The 11,529-nt window shown below is 25.8% G+C and overlaps 1 protein-coding gene across 1 annotated transcript; it reads right to left on the reverse strand.

The window, feature by feature from the left end:
- Positions 1 to 6,455: 6,455 nt before the first annotated feature.
- Positions 6,456 to 7,589, reverse strand: LOC147073057 (uncharacterized; the record flags this gene model as incomplete). Its single annotated transcript, XM_085945662.1, has 3 exons — positions 7,523 to 7,589; positions 6,818 to 7,099; positions 6,456 to 6,616 (listed from the first exon to the last, which is right to left on the reverse strand). Coding segments are annotated over exons 1-3 (510 nt in total), but the record flags the coding sequence as incomplete, so codon positions are not given.
- Between the last annotated feature and the right edge of the window lie 3,940 nt (positions 7,590 to 11,529).

The following is an 11,529-nucleotide window of genomic DNA, read 5'->3' on the forward strand; positions in this document are numbered from 1 at the left end:
TTAAATTCTACAATCTTTAAATATTCTTGTCAAAACTCAAAAACATATTATTTGAATTTCGCAATCTTTAAACTATTCCTGTCAAAACTCAAAAAAATATTATTTGAATTCCATAATCTTTTAACTATTCCTGTCAAAGTTTAAGCACCTATTATTTGAATTCCACAATCTTTAAACTATTCCTGTCAAAGTTTAAACACCTTTTATTTCATATCTATAATCTATGAACGATTTTAGTGGCAGAAAGTAACGACTATTATTGCAATTATAGATCTTTAAACCTTTTCCCTCAAAGTTTCAAGATATATTTTCAATTACATGATATCTTAAGATTCATATCAAGACCAAAAACACATTTTTTTTTGATATATGATTTTTGAACTATTCATGACAAGAAACCAACACCCATTATTTTGATTCTATGATGATCAAACAATTATAATCAAGACATAAGAATATTTTTTTATTATATGGCATTTAAACTATTCCTGTCAAAGTTCAAACACCTTTCATTTCATATCTATAATCTATAAACAATATAAATGTAATCATTTTTTTTATTCTATATTTTTTACTCTATTCATGTGATGAAACCAAGGCTTATTATTTAGATTCTATGATATATAAACATTCAATCAAGAAATAATTACCTATTATTGAATTTCACGATGCTTTTTGTTGCTAAACATTTAAATATGTCTAAAAATACTTAGACACGACTGAAAGAATAGAAATAAAACCATTGGCATCTTTATCTAAAGTATAAAGAGTTTTAACTATCATTCACTGATTTAAATTTACTAAATTAATACAAGATAATTGTACAAAGCTTATTTTGTACACAAGAACATAATAATAGAAAATAAATTACTGTGAATGTCAATACCTTAAAGTATTTATATTTTTTATGTTTTAGATTGCCGTGGTTCATCTAGATCTAAATAAATAAGAAAGTTGCTTTTATTAAATGCCCTTTCTACAAATGTATCTTAGATGAGCTAATTCATTGCATTACACATAAAAAAAAGATGAGGTATTTATTTGCTCAAAAGTATCTTAAGCATTCATTTCTTAGAATGTGTGCACATTGACTATTCTTGATACATATATTTTGATTTTTAGGAAAAAAAAATTTAGGTAAAAATATGCTGTTTATACAAAATTGTATAAATTACAACTGGAAACAAGTGTTTTTTATATAACTACTCTGCATTCTGGTAGATTCTTTTTTAAATAAATATTACCAGTTCTTCTATTAACCTTGTTATTTTGGTCTACTTTATCTGTTATCAACACGAAGATTATCAGGAATTGTATGTATACGGGTTTTTGAAATAGTACAGCCCAACCATTTTACCCATTTCTTTATACACAATAAATGGAACCATTTAATTAGCTAAAACCCATTCCAACCTTTTCTGATCCAGTTTATATATTTTAAATCCAAAAAACAGAGTTGGCTTGTGTCATAGTTGGGACGATCAAGCATCAAATCATTTTAATTTTAAAAAATATTTATAAACCCTTAAGGGGTGGTATGGTTGAGTGGTTAACGAGTCGGATCCCTGTGAGGGGTTCCACTTCCACCCACCCCACTAATTTCCAAATGAATGCACTCTAGAGGAAAATACTCAATGAGGCGGCCAGTGATAAATAAAAGATAAAGTATTTGCAAGCCATGAGAAATAGGATGTTGCTGTGTAAGCCGTTAAACTGTGCCTCTAGTATAGAAAAATATCTCACACCATTCAGCAAGGATATAGGTAAGTGTAGAGTGTGGTTGTAGCTTGTATACCTTAGCGATGAACAGTATACAGAATCACATTCCCTTCACATAATGACTGCCGTTTATGAGAAAGGGTCCAATCCACGGTGATTAGGGGTAACAAGAAGTGCTGGGTGTGACCCACAAAGAGACGCAGCAGTTAAGCAATAGTTCCTATTAATATAAAGCGAATTTCCTAAAAGTAATAGAAGTAAAAGATAAATAAATAAAGAAAATTCGATTAGAATTTTAATAGATAATTAAATTTAAAATTTCAAGATCCGCATTTAATTAAATAAATATTGCCTAAAACACGATATACAATAACTTGAAATTTGTTTTTTAAAGCTAATAAAACTAGATTCTTCATAGTTAAACACCTTTATATTTTTTGAATTAAATTGGTTTGATTGTCCTTAACATTGACACATAATATATACTTCTGAAAAGTATGAATTTGACATAAAAAAGATCAAATAAAATTTAATATCATTTCATGTATTTTTATGTTGTACAAGAATTTTAACACCTTATAATTTATCATAATAGTACAAAAATAGTTCGTATATTTTAGACTTTATTGTTGATTTAAAATCTCGTGTTTATAGATATTCACGTAATTTGTGCAATATCATCTACTAAAAAATTATAAACTCAGAGCTCATTCGCATCTATTCATGGGAAAAAAACGTTTATTTTGTTTTAATTTTTTGTGTCTCACACCATGAAATGATACATCAATATAAACTAATTGTTATGATGTTAGCATATTTGAAAAAGGCTTATTATATTTCAAATTGTCTTATTTATCTTCTCAAATCAGAATTTAAAATTATTATGCAATCTTTCTAATTTATTAGAAATTAAATCGATGCTTTTTTCAAAGCTTTGTTTTACAATATAAATCCAAGTGGATGCCAAGTATTATAAGAATGATTTTTCCTAGATTTTTCTTTCTACCCTTTCAAAACCCTTCTATTGATCTAAAATAAATTTCCAGTTTATTTTTATATTAGATCTTTTAATCACTCTATAATGAATAAACGCCAAAGATTACTAACGTGGTCTATTTTTTTCTTGAATAAATCATAACAGTTTATAAAATATAGTTGAAATAAGAAAATATCATGAATTAGAGGCGATTTTTGTCTTTTTATTCGTGTTTGCATCACTCCCTATATATTCTAGAAGGTATTAAAACAATTAATGAAATTAATGGGAGGGAGTTTATTGTGGTACTATGCTATTTGTAGCATATATAGTTTATTTAAATTGATATTTTATCGTAAACTTCATGCCTTTTTTAATACTATCAAAAAAACATACCAAATTGTGATTTCAAGATATAAAATTGGTGTCGAGATATATATTTTTTTAGTTTAAATTTTTGATGGCTGTTAGATATCTTAAATCTATGCATATCGTGTAGATTTTATTTCACTTTTTACAATTTTTAGAGCATAATTCATGTATTTATATACAAACTTTTTTTAAAAAAACCTTTTTTCTGTTTGTTTTTTTTAATATTATTGCATCTAGTTAATGTTTCCACTATTTAAAATTAAAAAAAATTATTGATTTTATATTTACATTTTAGCGCATCAAATTTTGCTTGTTATGGTTTTTTTGTTAGGGTTTCTAGTAGCCTATCGTTCGACAGATCATTTGCACAGTGTCTAATTACCCTATAAATTATAATAATTTGTTTCAATATTTGTTTATATTAGGATTTATATAAGCGAAAATCGATATAGTTGTGCATTAATAGCATAATATTTAGTTTTATGTTTTGTACATTTAGGAATGCTTCTCTATGAATATTATTCATCTATTTCTGTAAAATAACAAAGAACGAATCTTATTTTTCTTCTAAAGATATAGTCATTTCAGATAAAAATTATTTGGGCAAGTATGTACACTGTAGCTTTTTAGGGTATTCTAAATAAGAAATATGAATTTTTTAATGATAGCTTGTATGTATAATATGAATACCTTTATTTAATCATATATTAGTAAATTTCGTGATTTTTATATCACATCAGTGTTTATCTATCAGTAAAAATATTTACATCTTGTTATTTTCTTTTAAAATCATGTGATTTTTATATCACATCAGTGTTTATCTATTAGTAAAAATATTTATATCTTGTTATTTTCTTTAAAATCAAGAATAAATTCGATGTTTATTTCGTCACGATGCAGGTTATGCACAAACCATTCGTCTTTTTTTCTATGTGTATAATTAATGTGTGAGATTTTATGTTAACATCTAAGTATTATCAAATACCTTAGTGGGATTTGTTAAAATGTTTGATTGAGACATCAAAGCACAGATTATCTAATTTGGTATCTCGTTAAAAAATTTGCTTATTTCATACATTTTACCCTTATGATGGAGTCTATATTCACATATATCGGAATTAATTGATATTAATTAAATCTTCTTGCTTGAGAATCGATATCTTCATATCGCGTTTCTTATTTATAAAAGACTATTGTGAAAAACTTATTATTTTTAAATGTTTAATATTTTTTCCAAGATATTTGATAAGATTTGTTTTATAAATTCGCTAAAATTTTAAAGATTTTTTTTTTCAAAACACATTCAAATTTTTTTTTAGAACTCGAAAATATCTATGACCCAAAAATAATACAATATTTTACAAATTAATTATGTTCAATGTTAGATTGAATTATGTTCAGCGCACAAGTTTTTACGTCGTTTACTGCAATAAAAACGAAACTCTTTATATGTAACGTATTTTTCTATTCAGATCTTTAATTTCTTTCTTATAGTTTCGATCTTTAATTTGTTGCTTTATGTTTTATGGCTTGTATATTAATTATCAATAGACCTCTTACAAACAATATTTTTTGACATACAGTGCGTGTGTGTAATTAAGTTATTCTAGTTACGATGGGCCTCAAGTTCATCTTTATGGATAAATACCTGGCATAGCTTGGGTGTCCATAATTGGGTCTATGGTCTAAGCTTTTTTTGTCAGAATCGGTAGCTGAAAAACACCTAGTAATATGGCCACGGGTTTCTACAATTCATAAGAATCAGCCCTGTTTGTAGGTAACCGTCCTAGATGCTATTTTATATTATAATTAGGCATGGTTTCATAGACTTGGACTATTGATCCTTGTCCTACTAATTGATTGTAATAAAAGTTTGTTTGTGTGTTTTTTAATGAGAAGATTGATTTATTTTAATACAGTATTTTTACTGATCGGAATAGATGCATCAATCGAGTAACGAAGTTTTTGAAATTAATTTATCAATAATATTCTTAAATTATGTTTAAAACTATACTAATTTCTACCATTAATTAACCTAACATAATTGAAACGTATTTTCAAATTTGATGTAAGTTCGCGTTTACTCGCCCCTAAGCGTATTTAACTGTATCTGTTTTTTATATTTAGCAAAAATCATTCGTTAGCCACACACTACATTGTACCTGCCTTTTAATCAACTTATCATTCATCAAAAATATTATGAGATCATAATCTATTTACGTTATGAGAGATTCTTTTAATCTTTCCGCCTTATTTGCAGTCATTGATCTTTTTGGATCCTTATTAATTTTTTACAAATTTTAATAGAAATTAAATTATTTTTTGAGTGGGGGGGGGGGAGAAAATATTGAACTTGATCAAAGTTTCTTTAGTTTCGTCCTGATCTAGCCATGCATGAAATAAAATAATGTTTCTCAAACTTTTAATATCGAGAATTAAATTTTTATATGAATTTTATTTTTACCTATCATCAAAATTACCAATAGTTTTATGATTATTTTATTGAATGTGTCTGTATAATTATATTTTAAGCCTATGTCATGTCGCTTATTAAAATAGACTTCTTAAATAAATAGTAAACCATTATACATAGCTTTGGGTTTTTTCCTTGAACCAGCACTAAAGAAATACAATTTGTTAAATAATAATTATTTTTGAGCGGTATATTATGATTTGAAGAGCTCCTATGGTGTCTCAAAAATGTTTTTTCCGTTATTTAATGGTTATACCATTCAAAAAGTACTTTAATGAAAGATATTCATAAGTTTTTATTTTACCACGCCAATCGGGTGACTGGTTCGTGCGAAAGTTCGCATCATACCGATAATGGCTTACATTATCCTCACTTGTATTCGGAATCGAGTCAAGTTGTTCCTGAGCCAAGATTAAGTGCATGTTTAAGCAGGAATATTCTTTTACCGTAGGTCAGCCTTCGTGTGTTTGCTGTATTCTTTATAACTAGGTAGCAATCTTTAACTTTTTGTAATTTAACAATACTCTTGCGTAAAGAGAAATTTAGTCTAAAGTCATTACAATTGTAGATTCCAGATCAAATCTTCACCATAAAACCATAAGCACTAAGGTATTTTAATAAATCCAATAGTTACACCCGACTAAAATATATCAATTTTATAAATAAAACCAATTGAACGCTAGTTTATTTAAACCTTCAAAGATGTTTGATTGCATTTTTGGTTGCTCTTCCCAATTTACAAGAACTCACCTTCTGTGCAAATCTTAAACTACAAATGGTTTCATTTATATGGTTAAATTCCGGTGAAACATTTACAATCATCAAAACACGGGTTTCCGAATTTAGACAACTCTGAAGATAATGTGTCAATTTTGAATTCCGAAATGGTATGTAACTGTTTTTTTCTATTAGTGCATTAATTACGTTTCCCAACGCGCTCAGACTTTTATTGATATTTTGGGTTTCTTTAAGTCTTTGACCTTCGGCACCAGATTCAGTCAATCTTTCCGACCCCGCCAAGTCAACTAGATTCAAAGTGGATTTTCTCTCTTCGTTTAATTTTTTGTTATGCATTTCTAAAGAACAAGTGAAAACTGAATGACTACGACTGCTTCTATCATTACAATTTGTCATACCGACTGATCTTTTTTTAGAAGCTTCATTTATCAATGAAAAGGCCTGGGTTTCGTTTTCTACGTCCAAATACATACAATTACTCACATAAGTTTGATTTTGCTCAACTTTTATTTCATGGCGCGCTTTAAAATCAGTTTCACCACGAAGTAAATCATTTATTGATTCGTTGTATATTTCAATATAGTTCATTTTTATATTGCATATCCATCCTTCTTCCTTCATATTGTTCGTTTTATTAAAAATAGCGTGTAAAACCTTTGGAATTATTCCTAAATTTTCTGGCGTTCCTTCCATGGTATATGTTTTCCCGCTTCCTGTTTGACCATAAGCAAAAATACATGCGTTATATCCTTCAATAAATGATTCTACAAGAAACTTGACTTCGGTAAATACATTTTCTTGACTATGACTGGGGTCGAAAACTTTATCGAAATCGAATTTATGATTGTTCAAAGCTACAGACTTTTCATTTATTATAAATCTAGAACTATCACCTATCTCATTTTTTAATGTTGTGAAAGGCCTTACTCTACAGAAAACACGAATGTTTCCTTTCAAATCAGTAATTTCATTTTTTAATGCATAGTTGTTCTGTTTCAAATGAATAATTTCATTTTCTAAAGATTTATATTTACCTTGATACGCATTTATTTTTTTTTTATATTGAACGATCTCGTTATTTAAAACTATATTTTCTTTTTTTAGACTTTTTATCGAGTTGTGGATATTTTCATTTACACGATTATTTTCGGATATTTCAATCTCCATATCCAAAGCTCTTTTTCTAAGTTCTTCAATTTCATGCAAATATTTAGTTTCCATATTCTTAAATAATATTTTCTCACCTAAAGATATTTCCTCTTCTCGATTCTTAAATTCCAAATTGTCTGATTTTAATGCTTCAATCATCATTTCATTCGCTTTCTTAAGATTATCATTCTCTAATTGCATTTTTTCAACAAAACTATTATCTACTTCTTTTTTTGAATTTTCTATTTCCATTAGTTTTATTTGAAACACTTCGTTCGATTGCTTCAAATTGTACACCTCTCGTTTCAAATCACGATTTTCGTGTTCAACATCTAAAACTTTTATTCTGTACTCTTCTATAATACCGTTATAAGCTTTCTCTATGCCCATACCTAGTCCATTTGTCTCCTCCACTACACAACCAAATGGATCAAATACTTTCTTTTGGCTATTGGATTGGTTTTCTTTGTTTTGACCTACATTGAAAGTTTCACCTAAACCTGTCCATATATTTTCTATCTCTTTTAATGACTTATTTATCGTCTTCTTGCACTCTTCGTCGTTATTCATTTTCTTAATTGGTGTTGTTAACTTATGGGCATAATTTTTTAATTCCCAACTAAAATTTATGCGTTATGATGCTGTGACTCAATAAATATTATTTAAGCATCTTTATTTGTAAATATATTAGAATATAAAAAATAATAAGGTCATTAGGTATCATATAGCATAATATTTTATTATAGCAACTTCAACAAAAAAGGATTGTGTGTGTTTATTTGTGATATAACATGATATTTTATACATGAAACTTCATCAAAAGAGGATTGTGTGTGTTTATTTGTAATATAAAAAAATATTCTTAGAATTGGTTTATAGCTGAATATAATCTTTTTGATTGATGCATTACTTATATCATGATTTTTTTTATAATGCTCTACAGTAAAATCTAAAATAGTTTATAAGATAATAAAATAGCTTAATAGTTAAAAATCCATATGAGTTTAAAAAAAAGAATATCACAACATTTTTAAAATAGAAATACGACAAGTGCGTTTCTATTGTAAGAAATTGATTTTTCTTATAATGTTTTGAGGTTTTATCATATTTTAAGTCAAGAAATTCTTTCAAACGTATTTTGCACTAACTATAAGATTTTTTCATAATATTTAATCTTGTTAAATCACATTCTTTCATTTAACGCATATTTAGAATATTTATTTTTTGCCATTCGAAACAAAAAAAAAACTTAATATTTTAAGCACCTTTAGACACTTATTTCGTACATTTTTGGGGAATATTTTTGATTTAATCATAAGAATCTGTTTTTCATATTTTTTTTTTAATTTAAATTTTATAGAAACGTTCAATAATTTTAAAATTATGTACATAGAATCTAATCGCCAAGAAATTAATTCTAGCTATCCATTATACAATACATAATTTTTAAGCGATAAAATTTTTGGTGAGGTATTTAAACACATAATGATTAATATAAATTGTTTTAAATATAAAAAAAGAAAAAAATCCATGCAAATAGTAGGAATAGAAGAATATACCAAATATTAAGATTTGATTGAAAAAATTCACGTCAAAATATCTTTAAATTTAGGCAGAAAAAAAAAGTTTTTGAACTAAAATTTAATATATTTCTATCTAAAGAAAATAAAAACGGACTGAAATATCGTGATTTTTATACCTATTTTATAAGCTTTGTCTAAATTATATGGCATAAATAGCAAAAAAAATAGCACAAGTACAATATAAAAGATGATTCAATGTTTAAATTGAAACAAAAATTAATAATTTCTTTTTTTTAATTCAAATATATATAAAATGCTGTAATTTAATGCATTAACTTTTGAATGGCGTTTTATAGATCTTCATTGTGATTCAAAAAAATAATATATGGTGTTGTTCATATGCAATGTATTCTAATTATTCTTGTTCTATTAAAAAAAATTGGGTAATATGTTAAATTTTTTTGATTTAATTTAGTTTATTTTAAAAAAAAAATTTGTTGTTAACTGTAATTCAATAAAGGCTCTCGATTTTAAGAGTTAAGTTTTTTAATATAGAAATTCGATCTAGTGCTAGAGAATTCAGCCTGTAATTTCACATTCAAACTTAGAATGTCTGGTAAATAAAATAAGAGTAAAAAACAGCAGCTTCACTGAGAACTAAGGATAAATAGAATACATTCTATTTAAGTCAATGTATAATACAAATAAAAGAAATTATCGCTAATAATTTTTTAAAAAAATTTTTTACCGAATAAACTCACATACCCCATAAAAATTGTATTGAAGAAATTATAAATAAAAAATATTAAATTCAAATATTTATTATGTATTTTTGTCATTTTTTTATGTATAGTATTAATATTTTTTCTGATAAATGAATACACGATGTTTATATCCTGGGGCTTGGAGAACACATGAAATATTAAGAAAAATTGTTTTCTGTATTTAAATTAAAAATATTTTTGGCAATATTAAAAACCACATTTCCGGTTTCCACTTGTTTTTATGAATCCTATTTTCGCAAATATATTATAAGATTTTGCGTTTAAATATTAAAATACACATTTTTTTTTGCAAAATTTTTATAATAACAAGCTTTAAATAGAATGTATAATAAAAAAATTATTCTTTCTTAAATTTAAAAATCCCTATAACCAAGAACTAATTATATTAACGATTTCTTAAAAAACTTTATGCGTTTTAGCAAAAAAAGACATTATTTGGGTTAAAATGACTTGTTTCAGAGCCATTTTATTTTTTATTTTCTAAAAAACGATAATCGTGGCATTTCAAAAATAAATTCAACACCTTTTCATGATTTTTGAAAATAAATAAGAAATAGTATATATAACATAAACAAAATATATAAGAATAGTGACTTGCGTTCCTTGTATTATTTTTAAAAAAGTAATATAATGCTTTTTTCATAAATTTTCATTTCTTTTGACAATAATTAGAACTTATATGGCACTAAGTAACAAGTTTATATGCGAAAACACATGCTGCATCCCAAAAAGAAGTAAATGAACTAGATTTTCATATCATATATTTACTGAAATATTTAATGTATCAAAAATGTATTCTTTCTTGAATTTTCTAATATACTTCTAACCATATAAACGCATCAATACATTTCTATAGTTTTTAATCGTATGAATTTAAGAAAATAATATATTATAAATAAGTTTCAATATTTTTTATTCACCGTATTCAATATATCTGATGCAACAGCTGATATTTATTAATAATTCTAAACAAATACTATTTATTAATAATTCTAAACAAATACTATTTATTAATTGTGTAGTGAGTGCTATAAATTTCAAATAAATAATATACAATAGTCATTATAAATATGGGGCTATGTACCACATTAAAGGTATTTTGTAATTATTAAAAGGACAAATAATGCTACTTAAACATAAAAAACCAAATAAAATAAGTTGATATATATAAAAAATGTTTTTTTATATTTAATATACAGCTTTTGGGTTTTTGGTACAACTTGAAATGATATAATACGAAAGTACTGATTTTAAAGCAAAAATCGTTTCATCAAAGAATTACTATCTAGGAACTAGGATTGAATTTTAGAGTTTAGAAATAAGATTATAGTTCTCTTATAATCATAAATGTATTAATAAGTTAATTTTTCTACATTCCTAAGTTAAATTATCAGCACAAAAATATTATTTATTGAAATTAAGATGATATTTTTATGATAATCGGTATAAAATAATAGATGTTTAGCTCCATAATTTGCAATATTAATATAGCCTTAAAGTGTGATGCTTTATCTTTGCATAATGCCATGATTCTAGATAATTATCCAAACCTTTCCAGTTGCAGAAACTCGAAATCACATATCAAATCAAGGCACATATCTGCACTATGAATTTAAGAAAAACATTTTTCCTAATAAGTCTTGAAAGAGAAGAGGTGTCTAAGGAGATATAAGAGAAGAAAAAAAGCCAAGAGTGTAGATAATATTTGTCTAGCGGAAATCAATCACGCTATTCTCAACAATAAAATCGCAAATTACAGCGCTAAAATTAATTCATAAAAAAAATCATGTCTTT

This window comes from Rhyacophila brunnea, unplaced genomic scaffold (assembly GCF_057557595.1).
Source record: "Rhyacophila brunnea isolate RB1 unplaced genomic scaffold, BYU_Rbru_1.0 scaffold_184, whole genome shotgun sequence".
In the NCBI taxonomy this organism is placed as follows: Eukaryota; Metazoa; Arthropoda; class Insecta; order Trichoptera; family Rhyacophilidae; genus Rhyacophila; species Rhyacophila brunnea.